At 42.2% G+C, this 16052-nt stretch overlaps 1 protein-coding gene across 1 annotated transcript in view; it reads left to right on the top strand.

Annotated features, from left to right (window-relative positions):
• The first annotated feature begins 10313 nt into the window (after nucleotides 1-10313).
• Nucleotides 10314-16052, top strand: part of LOC144492309 (immunoglobulin lambda-1 light chain-like) — a 35722-nt gene continuing 29983 nt past the window's right edge. Inside the window, exons 1-3 of the mRNA XM_078210300.1 lie at nucleotides 10314-10522; nucleotides 10653-10970; nucleotides 12688-12999. Of these exons, the coding sequence (XP_078066426.1) occupies nucleotides 10468-10522; nucleotides 10653-10970; nucleotides 12688-12999 (685 nt within the window). The 5' untranslated portion in view covers nucleotides 10314-10467. The remainder of the gene's footprint in view (nucleotides 10523-10652; nucleotides 10971-12687; nucleotides 13000-16052) is intronic.

The following is a 16052-nucleotide window of genomic DNA, read 5'->3' as shown; positions in this document are numbered from 1 at the left end:
TTGAGGGGCGAGCTGATAGAAGTCTACAAGATTATGAGGGGCATGGACAGAGTGGGTAGTCAGAAGCTTTTCTCCAGGGTGGAAGAGTCAATCACTTGGGGGCATAAGTTTAAGCTGTGAGCAGCAAGGTCTAAAGGAGACGCACGAGGCAATTTTTTTGCACAGTGGGTGGTGGGTGCCTGGAACCCGCTGCCGGGGATGTAGTGCAGGCAGGTACGATGATGACTTTTAAGGAGCGTCTGGATATATACATGAATAGGATAGGAATAGAGGGATATGAACCGCGGACGGGTAGGAGGTTTTAGTTCAGTCGGGCAATATGCTCGGGGCAGGCTTGGAGTGCCGAAGGGCCTGTTCCTGAGCTGTAATCTTCATTGTTCTTTGTTGTGGTCGGTGCAGACTCGATGGGCCGAATGGCCTCCTTCTGCACTGTAGGGTTTCTATGTTTCTATGCTTCTATGTTTCTTTGTAAATTGTTTGCAAAAATCGTCAACCAGATGAGCGAAAAATGAATGCACCACGGCCTTAGATTTGGGCGACAACAGCAATATCTTGGCGTTTACCATTGACGAGAAACTGAACTCGACCTGTCGTGTATGTATTGTGACTACCAGCACAGAACAAAGGCTAGGAATCCTGCAGCGAATTACTTAGCTCCTGACACCCCAAACCTGTCCACCATATACAAGCCACTAAACAAGACAGTAGTGGAATACTCTTCACTTGCCTGGATGAGTACTACTTCAATAAAACTCAAGATACCTGACGCGAGCCAGGAGAAAGCAAGCAGCTTGATTGCTAACCCTTACACAAACGGTCAATCCACTCGCAACTGACGAACAGTGGCAGCAGTGTGTACGATCTTCAAGATGCTCTGCAGGACGTGAACACGGCTCCTTCGGCGGCACATTCCAAACTATCGACCTTTACCACCAAGCGCAACAAGAGCAGTATGGTTCCGCTCCCAAGTCACTCACCATTCTGACTTCAAAGTCGTTCACCTTTCCTTCACTGTTGCTGGTGAAAATCCTGGAATTCCCTCACTGACAGCACTGTGATGCACATAGACCTCAGGGACTACAATGGTTCAAGAAGGCAACTCACCGCCACCATCCGAATGTCAACGAGGGATGGACCGAGCCACCGACACACATTCCCTATAAAATGATTAAGAAAAATCGAGCAATTCTATTTTTCAGCCACGTTGATTCTCTCACTATGATTGCAAACTGAAAGGAGTAAAATCTAATGCCCCCCAAAATATTCCGGCAAATTTGCCGAAAACGTTTATTCCTAAATAAACATTCCTCTGGTCCATATTTTTCACTGATGCAAGAATTCGGCTTTCCATATAAGCATCTTACAGATTGCTAATGTACTTGCTGCAGCAATAAATAGGGGGCGGGGGAGGGAGGGGGAATCAATGAAAACAATAACAATCAAATTGAATAGTCCCATTCACGAAGAACGCAATGGAAGGCTGGTTGAGAGTATTGACAAGTGACATTTACACAACAATTTCCAGCTCACGAATCCTTATCTATGCTTGAACCTCCCAGTTTCAGACTTCATTGCAACTTTATTTCCAGCATGGATGGCTTCCACCAGTCAAATAAGTGACTCAGTCGTTGACATCAAAACAAAATGTTGACATCAAAACAAAAAGTGTGTCGTCAATAAGCCAAATAAAATGGAAAGAAAATAAACAGATTGTGCATAAACTGTTATTCCCCTCTGACTGTAAGCATAATTGATGAAAAGTGAAAACATGCAAAGAACAACAAAGAACAATGAACAAAGAACAATACAGCACAGGAATAGGCCGTTCGGCCCTCCAAGCCCGCGCCGCTCCCTGGTCCAAACTAGACCATTCTTTTGTATCCCTCCATTCCCACTCCGTTCATATGGCTGTCTAGATAAGGCTTAAACCTTCTCAGTGTGTCCGCCTCCACCACCTTGCCTGGCAGCGCATTCCAGGCCCCCACCACCCTCTGTGTAAAATATGTCCTTCTGATATCTCTGTTAAAACTCCCCCTCCCCGCCTTCACCTTGAACCCCTCGTGAACGTCATCAGCGACCTGGGGGAAAGCTTCCCACCGTTCACCCTATCTATGCCTTTCATAATATTATACACCTCTATTAAGTCTCCCCTCATCCTCCATTTTTCCAGGGAGAACAACCCCAGTTTACCCAATCTCTCCTCATAACTAAGCCCCTCCATACCAGGCAACATCCTGGTAAACCTCCTCTGTACTCTCTGCAAAGCCTCCACGTCCTTCTGGTAGTGTGGCGACCAGAACTGGACGCAGTATTCCAAATGCGGCCGAACCAACGTTCCATACATTTGCAACATCAAATCCCAACTTTTATACTCTATGCCCCGTCCTATAAAGGCAAGCATGCCATATGCCTTCATCACCACCTTCTCCACCTGTGATGTCACCTTCAAGGATCTGTGGACTTGCACACCCATGTCCCTCTGCATATCTACACCCTTTATGGTTCTGCCATTTATTGTATAGCTCCTCCCTACATTATTTCTACCAAAATGCATCACTTCGCATTCATCAGGATTGAACTCCATCTGCCATTTCTTTGCCAAATTTCCAGCCTATCTATATCCTTCTGTAGCTTCTGACAATGCTCCTCACTATCTGCAAGTCCTGCAAATTTTGTGTCGTCCTCAAACTTACTGATCACCCCAGTTACACCTTCCAGATCATTTATATAAATCACAAACAGCAGAGGTCCCAATACAGAGCCCTGCGGAACACCACTAGTCACAGGCCTCCAGCCGGAAAAAGACCCTTCCACTACCACCCTCTGTCTTCTGTGACCAAGCCAGTTCTCCACACATCTAGCCACCTCCCCCTTTATCCCATGAGATCCAACCTTTTTCACCAGCCTACCATGAGGGACTTTGTCAAACGCTTTACTAAAGTCCATATAGACAACATCCACGGCCCTTCCCTTGTCAACCATTCTGGTCACTTCTTCAAAAAACTCCACCAGGTTAGTGAGGCATGACCTCTCGCTCACAACACTATGCTGACTATCGTTAATGAGTTTATTCCTTTCTAAATGCGCATACATCCTATCTCTAAGAATCTTCTCCAACAACTTCCCCACCACGGACGTCAAGCTCACCGGCCTATAATTACCCGGATTATCCTTCCTACCCTTCTTAAATAACGGGACCACATTAGCTATCCTCCAATCCTCTGGGACCTCACCTGCGTCCAGTGACGAGACAAAGATTTGCGTCAGAGGCCCAGCGATTTCATCTCTCGTCTCCCTGAGCAGCCTTGGATAGATTCCATCAGGCCCTGGGGATTTGTCAGTCTTTATATTATCTAACAAACCTAACACTTCCTCCTTTGTAATGGAGATTTTCTCCAACGGTTCAACACTCCCCTCCGAGACACTCCCAGTCAACACATCCCTCTCCTTTGTGAATACAGATGCAAAGTATTCATTTAGGATCTCCCCTACTTCTTTGGGCTCCAAGCATAATTCCCCACTTTTGTCCCTGAGAGGTCCGATTTTTCCCTGACAACCCTTTTGTTCCTAACGTATGAATAAAATGCCTTGGGATTCTCCTTAATCCTGTCTGCCAAGAACATTCCGTGACCCCTTTTGCTCTTCTAATTCCCCGTTTGAGTTCTTTCCTACTTTCTTTGTACTCCTCCAGAGCTCCCTCCATTTTTAGCTGCCTGGACCTAACATACGCCTCTTTTTTCTTTTTGACCAGTCCCTCAATTTCCCTGGTTATCCACGGTTCTCGAATCCTACCCTTCCTATCCTTCTTTTTTACAGGCACATGCCTGTCCTGTAGCCCTAACAACTGTTCCTTAAAAGACTCCCACATGCCAGATGTGGATTTACCCTCAAACAGCCTCTCCCAATCAAGAGCTGCCAATTTCTGCCTAATCCCACTAAAGTTAGCCTTCCCCCAATCCAACACCTTACCCTTGGGACACCACTCATCCTTTTCCATCACTATCCTAAAGCTAACAGAATTCTGGACACTATTTGCCACATGTTCCCCTACCGAAACTTTGAAGACCTGACCGGGCTCATTCCCCAGTACCTGGTCCAGTATAGCCCCCTCTCTAGTCGGGCTATCTACATATTGTTCCAAAGAACCCTCCTGTACGCATTTTACAAATTCCTCCCCATTCAGAGTCCCAGCTCTCAGCGATTTCCAGTCTATACCAGGGAAATTGAAGTCTCCCACTACAACAACCCCATTTTTCCTGCACCTATCCAGTATCTCCTGACATATCCGTTCTTCCACTTCCCTTGGGCTGTTGGGGGGCCTGTAGTACACCCCCAGCCTAGTGACTGCGCTCTTCCTGTTTCTAAGCTCCACCCAGTGTGACTCGTTACACGACCCCTCTGAATTGTCCTCCCTCTGCACCGCTGTAATATGCTCTCCAACTAATACTGCTACTCCCCCACCTCTTTTGGCCCCTCCTCTGTCTCGCCTAAAACACTTGTACCCCGGAATATTCAGCAGCCAGTCCTGTCCCTCTTTCAACCAAGTCTCTGTCACCGCAACCACATTCGTTATTGGGTGTCAATATACTGAACTTGTGGGACGATCAACAGAAGTTCCTCAGCGAGAGAGTGCTGTAGGCAAACGGTTCAATTGTATCATCAATGACCATCCTCCCATGATTAGACATCAAGTGTAATTTGTTCACCACAGTGTTTTCACTTTTGAAGAACATTGAGCATCGGCATAGTTTGGAAAGTAGGCGTTTTTTTCCTGGCAGAGAAAATAGGCTGAGAGGGGTTATGATATGTGTATTCAAAATCATGATTATTTGGACAGAATGCCTTGGGAGAAATTGTTCCTGGTCATTAAATGGCCGAGTAGGAGACTGGCAACCTTAAAGCAATTGGTAAGAAAAGCAGGAATGACATGAGGAACAAAATAATCCATGTAACGAATGGTTAAGGTCAGGAGTGTACAGCCTGAAGGTTTGCCGGAGTCAGGGTCAGTTTAGGCATTCACGGAGGTATGAATCTCTTAACTGGAAATAAAGGTTGTGCAGACCTACGAGGAAAGGTCAATTGCGTTAGCTGAATTGTTCACTCGGTGACAAAGTACAGCCATTAAGGTGCAACTGTTACCGTCATAGCATACCACAAGCTTCAATTACGTTTGCCAAATAAAACGATAAGAAAGATCAGGGACATGAGATCCTAATGTGATTAAATATCCACTTGAATCCCCATCGACTGTATATCATTTGCAAATCATGTGGAATGGATGGCTCCACATTTAGCTGAACGACTGTTGTTGCAGAAATACTGAAGCTGGAAGGTGCCAACCAAAGAAAAATATGCTATTTGATTAGAGCATCATCCCTTCATGGTAAAATTGCATTTGCCGTATCACTGCTGCGCAGCAGTGTGCACTTTCTACAATTTGCAACATCGCTACCCACGAAGTCGCTTTTAAAAGCGTCATACCCGTGACGTCTGCCACGTGGGAGGAAAACGAACTGTTGGCTCATCCCCAAAGCAGAGCCAACATATTCCGCTCCAATTCAAGCAACTCCCTAATAGCTCTGTCGGTATGCCTAAACTACAAGATAGCAGATATTGTGAAATGATGCTCACGGCCATGTTCAAAAAAATGTCGAAAAGCAATGAATGCCATCGACTCTGATTCGCACGAATGTATAAAAATATAGTGAAAGGTAATATGCTTCACGTTTAATTCTTCTCCTCTGAGCTCCCTCCGATTTCCAACTTCTCTTGTTCTTCTACTTTTCTTGTCTCTATTTGTCTTTTTCTTTCTTTGTTAATAAATCCTAGTCGTGCTCCAACAGCAATGTTTACGAAGTATTGCCCTGACGCATCCCAACGATAACAGTGACCCAGATGTCGTTTCAGGCTTAGATGCCTACCTTGTACTTCTTCACAATGCCACAAAGTTCGAATAGTATGAGGAAATTAATTCCTCATCATTTATCGAGCATTACCTGATTCCATATCATCCTGCATTTGTAATATTCCGTTCCACGTGAAAGCAGAACAAGGCCAGACTTAAGGATGATGTAGTAAACAAGGCAATACCTCTCACAGCGTGTACTTCCTTGTAAACATGCAAACAACAAAAGCTACTCAATTATCCAGAATATGAATCACAGCTTTGTTTTGCAGGAGACTAGTTGGCCGCTGTATTCTAATTCAGAACTAGCTATAAAATTTAAAAAATATATGAATTCATGCCTTCCAGATAATTTATCCACACATGACCGTATGTGTTGCACATTTGAGTGCAGCACAGCAGGAGTAATATGTAAAATGCAATATTCCATGCCCTGCATTTTACTCGGTATCAACATTCAAAACATTCAATTGTATGAAAATTTACTGAGACCCGGCAGAGGAAAGACGAGGTGAGGGATTCCCGTAATACGATTCATGCTGTTGCGGGCTTTGATGTTAGCATTTTAATTGATGGCAATTTTACCCTACACGTAACCAGACCAAAACACGGAGTTCTCTTAAACAGCTTTTTAAATTGAGCTATATAGCGAGGTTCTCCGAAAATCACAGTCACAGTCTGTAACTAGCCAGAGTCCCGAATTCAGGAACGCACAACCAGTGATAGTTTCAAATTTGATTGCAAGTAATTAGCGTATGCAATCACTGTGTAGGAGTTAACTCTAACTACTCAGAGTTATTGCTTGAGGTGATATCACTCAGATGATAAAATGAATCACATTCACCTTACACTTGCTTAACTGTATTATCCATTCGGCGTGAGCTTTTTGATTGCATCAATTGTGCATTGCCTCAACTTTCCATAAACATCCCAGCTGTGTCTTAATGGCAGAACCCAAATCAACCAAACGTCTGTCATGATGGCCTTTCCCCGGGCAAATATTTCTTTATCTTTCTTTTTCCCCTCTGATCTCAAAGGATAACATAAACACAAATCATCAAAATGTTTGCCTTAATGGCCTTTCACCCTTCTTATCTGAACGGACTGTATTTGTGAAAAAGCTTGTTGGTAAACTGCGTAAAGGATACATATAAACATATATTTGTGTTTAACCATTTCACTGGCCATAGTTACGTAACGTGTTATGGCCATTATTCTGTTGCATAATTATTAGTATGGGTATTATTTCCCGTCAAACGGCCGGAAATATGCTTAGCTCCTCCATTTTATTTGGCTCCGAATCGACGGTTTCTGGAATTGATTATTGTTTCCTTATAGTTCATATACCATTTCATTGACTACGCCGTCGGCCTATCATGTTTCCACTGAATGGAAAATGGTCATTATTCACCTTTTAACGACCATGTGACAGCAGGGTGGCACAGTGGTCAGCGCTGCCAGAGACCCGGGTACAACTGGTGTTGTGCGGTGCTTTCTCCGTGTTTCAGTAGATTTCCTCCAGTGCTCCTCTTTCCTGCCACAGTCCAATAATATGCACGTTGGGTTGATTAGCCATTTGGAATTGCTCCATCGTCTCCCACGATGTGTCGGTTGGTCGATATATTCGAGTAAATGCATTTGCTTACTGGGTTGGTGCCTCGGAGGGATATTCTATTGGGGAATCGGTGCAGACCAGATGAGCCGAATGGCCTCCCTCTGCACTGAAGGTATTCTATGGTTCTATGTTCAGTCTTTGGAGAACGATAAGAAACTCTCAATGTATTCTTCAGAATATTGCTTCCAGTTTTTCGTAACTGTGATACTTCTTTGAACTCTGGTGCCAGCCATTGAAAATAAACCATCCGTCTACGATATAAATGGAAGCATAGAGCAGAGGAGCAGAAGTAAGCCATTCTCCTCCTCCAGTCTCACCCGCCAAGCATTATGATCATGGCCGATATCCAATTCAACATGTTCCCGCTTTGCCCCATTTCGCTTGACCCCTTTAGCCCCAAGAGATCTTAAAATCATCGAATAATTGGCCTCATCTGCTGCCTGTGTGGCGGTCAAGATATGCGGGAATTCTCTATTACACAAGAATCAGACATAGAACACAGAACATAGAACATTACAGCGCAGTACACGCCCTTCGGCCCTCGATGTTGCGCCGACCAGTGGTACCAATCTAAAGCCCCTCTAATCTACACTATTCCAATATCATCCATATGTTTATCCAATAACCACTTGAACGCTCTCAACGTTGACGAGTCCACCACTGCTGCAGGCAGGGCATTCCACGCCCTTACTACTCTCTGAGTAAAGAACCTACCTCTAACATCTGTCCTATATCTCTCACCCCTCAATTTAAAGCTATGTCCCCTCGTGCTAGCCAACACCATCTGAGGAAAAAGGCTCTCACTATCCACCCTCTCTAATCCTCTGATCATCTTGTATGCCTCTATTAAGTCACCTCTTAACCTTCTTCTCTCTAACGAAAACAACCTCAAGCCCCTCAGCCTTTCCTCATACGATTTTCCCACCATACCAGGCAACATCCTGGTCAATCTCCTCTGCACCCTTTCCAACACTTCCACATCTTTCCTATAATACGGCGACCAGAACTGTACGCAATACTCCAAATGCGGCCGCACCAGAGTTTTGTACAGTTGCAGCATGACCTCCTGGCTCCGAAACTCAATCCCTTCATGACAAGCGTCAGAGATCAACCATTATATATGTACCAGTTTTCCGTTGAAACCTAAATAAAATGAAATATAACTTTTTGGCCTATCGGTTAAAACTGAATGTTGAGTCAATTCCACCATGAAACTGATTTTTCTCTTCCACTGAACACCTATTTCAATTTTGCGTTTTCTCGGTTCAGCGTTTTTAAAGTTCAGTGAAATAGCTGGAGTGAAATGTATTTGGAAAATGATTTTTCTTTTCACCTTTTCACTGCTCGAAGCTTTTGCGATTAATATGACGCAATGGAAGCACAAAGATACCACAGAACCGGAAACCAAAATTCAGTTAGCATTTTAACGGGCAAGGCACAAATGCTGTAATACACTCGGAAGGATGTAGTTGCAGCACATTTAGAAAACCACAATTTGATCAAGCAGAGTAAACGTGATTTCAAAAGTTGGAAGTAGTAATTTAAATAATTCCTACAGATTTTTGAGGCCTGGCATGCTGGAGCCAAATTTGCTAAACATAGAGATGAATAGGCAGGAGATCATGTTGTGAAGTGGCTCACAAAATTTGGAAAAGGATATGGATCGTTTCAGTGAGTAAGTAGGCAGGTATTTGGAAGATGGAGTATTGTGTCGGAACATTTGAGGCTGCCCACTTCGGAGAGAAAAATACAATATCAGAATACGATAACATTGAAGAGTTATTGCAGAGTGCCGTGGGAAATAGGAATTTTGCTGCTCTCGCAAATGGGTCACAAAACGTTGATTTGGTTAAACAGCAAACGAATACAATTTATTGCAAGGGACTATATAATGTGGAAACATAGGTCATTTATGCTACAACTGTACAGGCCAGTATTGAGACCGGACCTTGATACTGCCTGCAGTGTCGGTCACCCTAAACGATAAGGTATATAGTTGCATTAGGGGCCGAGGGTTCTCTAACTACGAACGGGATGTATTATCATAAAAGATTGAGCATTGCGAGCTTTAACGTGGCTGGAGTTTAGAACATCATCAATTGATCTTACTGAAATAACGTAAGATTCCAAAGTCGCTTCATAGGGTGACTGCTGCCAGAATGTTTCCTTTACTAAAAGAATCTCAACCAGGAAAACCGGTTTGAAAAGTTGATTAAAGACAGAGGTGATGGGCGATTTCTTCTCTCAGAGGATCGTTTTTCTTTCGAATTATGTACATTGGAGAGCAGAGAAGGACTGGTCATTGAAATTATTTAATGCTAAATTTGATTTTTGATTTCAAATGAAGTCAAGGGCTCCCGGGTGGTGAGGATTGTGGGTCGCTGTGCAGTTAAGAAAGTGGAATGAAGTCCACCGTCAGATTACCGACTGATCTCATTCTATAGCGCAGCAGGCTGCAATATCCAAATTGCCTATCAATGATAAGATGAATTAACTGAATGCGTTCTTAAGTTCTATTCTACGGGCAAAATACGAAATGAATTAAGTGGAGCAAACAGATCTCAAACGCAGTAAAATTGAATTACTCCAAAATGTCTGGTAATTACTGCAACGCCAGCCAACTCGCATAATCGTTGTCGTTCTGGCAGCTCCTGCAAAGGGAAAACAAAACATCTACCGACGCAGCTAGGTGTCATATTTCTGCAATTTACACTATTTTCTCTTATTTTAATTGCGGTAATTGGCATCACCTCCTTCTGAAAGATTTTTTGTTGTTGTTTTGAACAGTCAATGTTCGTCCAAGAAAAACCTCAAGATATTTATTTGTCGAGCCGTGCAGCATCACACGTCGTCATTTCCTATTTTACAACTGGTCAACTGCGGCGTTGAAGCAATAAATTCTCCAGATACTTTTTTATTCGCAGAAGACCGTTATTGTTTGTCCAATATGAATGTTCTCGCTGTTCTTCAGAGCAGGCTGACCCTGATGATGACCGTGACAGGTATCCGCTGCATTATATTTTTATTTTTAAAACAGTCTTTGTATGTATTGCAACTCAACTATGAAACACTGCAATTTAGATCTGAAATGTTGAATTGATTGATAATATGTGTTTTCCCTCTCTTTGGAAGTTATTTCCGATACCCAGTCCCAGGTGTCGCAAAGCCCCGGACACATGATTGTTAAGATCGGTGAAAATATTACCATTGCTTGTGCGTTCACTCCTCCGTCAGATAATTCCGAAGTGAATATTTTCTGGTGGAGACTTGGCGAAAGTGTATTTATGCAACCCAGCTCAGACAGGCGGAAACATTTTTTTAAGAGAAAAGGGCAAGGCTCCTTCCTGCTCCTTAATGTCCGTTTCCAAGACGCCGGGGTTTATTGCTGCGGCGTCCAAAAAGGAAGAGCGAGAATGACGAACGGAACTGGATCAACAATTGTTGTCCACGGTAAGTGTCATTGCGGCGGAAGGAATTTTTGGAATCCTCTCACAAACATGTTTATATACACACCTTTGAAATGGAAAATAAAGTAGCACGATGGCATGATTTGTGCCTTATTGAAGCAATTTTTGATCATTCGCCCTTTGTCACCTCAATTACGTATTTCTGAATTATCACTACATACAAAACCGGCAGCTAATATTTTCAAAGCACGAAATGTAATTATGACAAGGGATATATACATGTACATATATAATTATATAGATATATATATATGCCTTGTATGTATATAGAATATAATATATTACATATATGTAATTTAACAATATATCCAGTTAAATTACTTTCTTCGCTGAAAAGCCGGCAAATTATGTAGACTGCTGCATGTTTTATGGTGTAATAAGGCTCGACTCCAGTTGTGCCGATATAATTTGAATAGCCCCAAATATTTCTTTTGCATGTACGTTATCCAGAATATTATCATACTTGATACATTTTGGCAATCCTAAAACTTAATGCTTAGGAGATCGAATGAAGACACACATCTGCCAACACTTCCAAACTGTATTTTCGGATGCTCCCACTCTTGAAAAGTACGATTACTATCAACGTATCAAATTTCTTAGATAGTGACCTCATGATAAAAAGAGCATAAATATTTTAAGGTTCAATCTTAATTAGTTGGAAGGAACTTTCTGACTAAAACTTAATTGGGAGGAGCTATATTGCCCAGGCCTGCCTCTCTCGTTTATCGTAAATCGCTATTTAATCACTCACAATATCCAGTGAACGCCTTCATAAAACAATAATCTTGTATGTCATTGTGTTATTTCACGGAACTCGAGGTACTTTTTCTAAATCATTATGGGGATAATTTTGGGATGATTCTTCGTAAAGCTACAAATGTGAGAACGCCCAAGTGAAATGACGTGAACGGCCGTTCTTGTCCGATCTTTCTATTTGCCATGAACTACCCATCGTGCTTCAACACAATCAATTCGGTTGCGTGATTCCAGAAATATTCCAGGATTAAACAATTGACCTCACTGGAATGATGGTTCAACGCATAAGGATTACTGTTCTATTAGATCTCAGCATGAGAGGTCAGGGTGTAGTCAATTCAAGTTGGCTTTTTTGCGCCAGAACTGCTACTGCCTTTAACGTGACAGAGCAGTTCGAAATGTTGGCGATAGTGTAACGTAGATAATGTTAAAGGCCGTACCTCAATGCATCTCGGGCTTTCACTAAGCTTACAATGTTCCAAAAGATAAATTGTCTCCCTTAAATTCACCTGCAAATTAAAGTCACACTGCCAAACAATCAGCACCCTTTTCTGAGCGGCAAAGTTGTTGTAATTGAAGCGTAGTTCGCCAAATATTTTGAACAGCATTGCTAACATAATCCTCAGAAGTATAAACAGACGAACACTTAATTTATGACATTGTTATGCAATGATACTTTTCAGGCCGTAATGTTTAAACAAGTCGAAATGCATTTGAAGTTGATTCACTGAATGAGAACATCTATGTTGGTTCTCATGGTTGTGACATTTTTAAAAAGTCGAATAAATATGGCTGTTCTTAGGTAATTCAAAAAGTGCAGAGATTCCATCATATAAAAATTTCTCCAAAATAATTAAAGAATACGCATGCGATTAGGTTATAAATTGTTATAATCCTCTAAATATTCAACACTGAGAAATTCTCCCTGAACTCCAATATAGCTTCTCCTCATGAACCAACGATACAGTGGAAAATGTCTGACGGAAATTCAAACACCTATCTTCATCTTGAGTGCGAAACAGTTGACTTTTACCCGGCGGCTATTACCTTTCACTGGTACAAAAATGGGAGCAGGATTACAACCGGGATAAAAACAACAAAGCGCTTGAACGAATCAGGTCTCTATGAAGCCACCAGCATTCTGCAGGTGTCACAGCCAATCCAGATAGGAACGCCTTACATTTGTTTGGTGTCTCATGGGACGCTCCAAGCACCGAAATTATCTGTTCACCTGGTATCTAGTTCTAACTCAGGTAAGATGCCGATGGATGCATTTTCTAATGATCACTCAAAATGTTATTTGATTTTGCATAGAAATAATGTTCTGCCTAAGAACAACGTTTACGTTAAACAGGATTAAAATGTCCATGGATATGAATTCTGGAAGGGTAAGGTCGTACTTCATGCAGCTATTTGCTCCTCAAAACGCTGCAGGATAACGGTATCTCAATTTTTGCACTTGTCTTAAAATTATGGTATTCCCTTGCCGGATGCATGCGATAGATATAAGAATGTCTGTTGGTCAATGAAGCTTATTGAATACAATGAATGCTGGAAATTGCCGATACAAAGGGTACATCGTATGCGAAATGTAAAGTAATCTCGATAACGAATTGTTCCTTTGTAACGTTTAGTGATTACTGATAAGCCAGACATAACCATTTACGATGTAATGTTTCTTCAAATAAGTATGTCATAAGAATTGAACCCTTATTTTTTACTTTATTTTAGAGATGCGAATAACACGAATACAACTACGTAATCCATCATAATTAATATTTTGTAATTTGATGAACATCAGAATTAACACCGATTGATCTGAAGTGATCCACAAATTCATAACAAACCTCTCGATAAACAACAATTTAATAACTTTGTTAAGGAACGGCTGCACATGCAGTTTACCTGTACTATAGTATTTATTAACTTATCGGTCATAGTGTCATAGAGTCAGAGAGGTTTCTAGCATGGAAACAGGCCCTTCGGTCCAACTTGTCCATGCCACTCACTTATTTTTAAGCCCTAAGCTAGTCCCAATTGCCTGCATTTGGCCCATATCCCTCTATACCCATCTTACCCATGTGACTGTCCAAATGCTTTTTAAAAGACAAAATTGTACCTGCCTCTACTACTACATCTGGCTGCTTGTTCCAGACCCTCACCAGCCTCCATGTGTGTCCCTCTGGACCTTTTTGTATCTCTCCCCTCTTACCTTAAACCTATGCCCTCTAGTTTTAGACTCCCCTAACTTTGGGAAAAGATATTGACTATTTCACTGATCTATGCCCCTCATTATTTCATAGACCTCTATAATACCACCCCTCAGCATTCCACGCTCCAGAGAAAACAATCCCAGTCTATCCAGCCTCTCCTTATAACTCAAACCATCAAATCCCGGTAGCACCCAAGTAAATCCTTTCTGCATTCTTTCTAGTTTAATAATATCTTTTCTATAATAGGGTGACCAGAACTGTACACAGTATTCCAAATGTGGCCTTACCAATGTCTTGTACAACTTCAACAAGATGTCCCAATTCCTATATTCAATGTTCTGAGCAATGCAACCAAGCATGCTGAATGCCTTCTTCACCACTCTGTCCACCTGTGACTCCACTTTCAGGGAGCTATGAACCTGTACCCCTAGATCTCTTTGCTCTGTAACTCTCCCCAACGCCCTACCATTAACTGAGTAAGTCCTGCCCTGTTTCAGCCTTCCAAAATGCATCATCTTCATTTATCTAAATTAAACTCCATCTGTCATTCATCATTTGATCAAGATCCCGTTGCAGTATGACATAACCTTCTTCCCTGTCCACCATGCCAGCAATCTTGGTGTCATCTACAAAAATACTAACCATGTTTCCTATATTCTCATCCAAACCATTAATATAAATGACAATTAACAGTGGACTCAGTACTGAACCCCGAGGCACACTGTTGGTCACAGGCCTCCAATTTGAAAAACAACCCTCGACAACCACCCTCTGGCTTCTGCCGTCAAGCCAATTTTTTATCAATTTAGCTACCTCACCCTGGATCCCGTGAGATTTAACCTTATGCAACAACATACCATGTGGTACCTTCTCAAAGGCCTTGCCAAAGTCCATGTAAGCAACATCAACTGCACTGCCCTCATCTACCATCTTGGTTACCCCTTCAAAAAACTCAATCAAATTTGTGAGACATGATTTTCCACGCACAAAGCCATGCTGATGTTCCTAATCAGTCCTTGCATCTCTAAATGTCTGTAGATCCTGACCTCAAAATACCTTCCAACAACTTTACCCACCACAATTGTGAGGCTCTTTCGCCTATGGTTCCCAGGCTTTTCCCTGCAGCCTTTTTTAAAGAAAGTCACAACATTTGCCACCCTCCAATCTTCAGGCACCTCTCCTGTGGCTATCGATTATTCAAATATCTTTGCTAGGGGACCCGCAATTTCCTCCCTGGCCTTCCGCAATGTCCTGGGATACACTCCACCAGGTCCTGGGGATTTATCGAACTTGCTGCGCTTTAAGATGTCCAGCATCTCTTTCTCTCTAATATGTGCACTCCTCAAGACATCACTATTTATTTCCCCAAGTTCCCTAACATCCATGTTTCTCTCAACAGCAAATACTGATGACAAATATTAACTTAGGATCACCTGTCCGAGTGGATCCGCACATAAATGACCTTGTTGATCCTTAAGAGGCCCTAATCTCTCCCATGTTACTCTTTTGCCCTTTATATATTTGTAGAAGCTCTTTGGATTGTCCTTTGCCTTATCTGTCAAAACAATCTCCTGTCCCATTTTTCTCCTCTTGATTTATCTCTTAACTCTACTCCTGCACCCTCTTCAAGAGATTCACTTGATCCCAGCTGCCTATGCATGTCATGTGCCTCCTCGCTCTTATTGACCAGGGCTTCAATATCCCCAGTCATCCAGGGTTCCTTACTTCTGCTAGCCTTGCCCTTCACTCTCAGAGGAGTGTGCTTACCCTGATCCCTGGCTAACACACTTTTGAAAGGCCATCAAAGCAATTGCAAAACCCAGAGTTCCAAGAGTTCTTGATAGGCACACAGAATGCATGTGAACGGCCCTGATCAGAACCGCATGCCATATTTAAAGAACTGTGCCTAGTTACTTTCTGCATGTTATAAACAACACATAGGAACACTTGTAAAAATGAAACTAGTTTTAGAGGGATTGCAACTATTGAGTCAGAGAAGATAGTTATTTTTATTCTTTTGAATGATAAACAAAATTAGAACCACGTGATGATTTATAGATATGAAATTCTTGAATATACTGGTGGGGTACTTA

Source organism: Mustelus asterias, chromosome 4 (genome assembly GCF_964213995.1).
Source record: "Mustelus asterias chromosome 4, sMusAst1.hap1.1, whole genome shotgun sequence".
Classification (NCBI taxonomy): Eukaryota; Metazoa; Chordata; class Chondrichthyes; order Carcharhiniformes; family Triakidae; genus Mustelus; species Mustelus asterias.
This window is presented reverse-complemented; position numbering and strand designations above follow the sequence as displayed.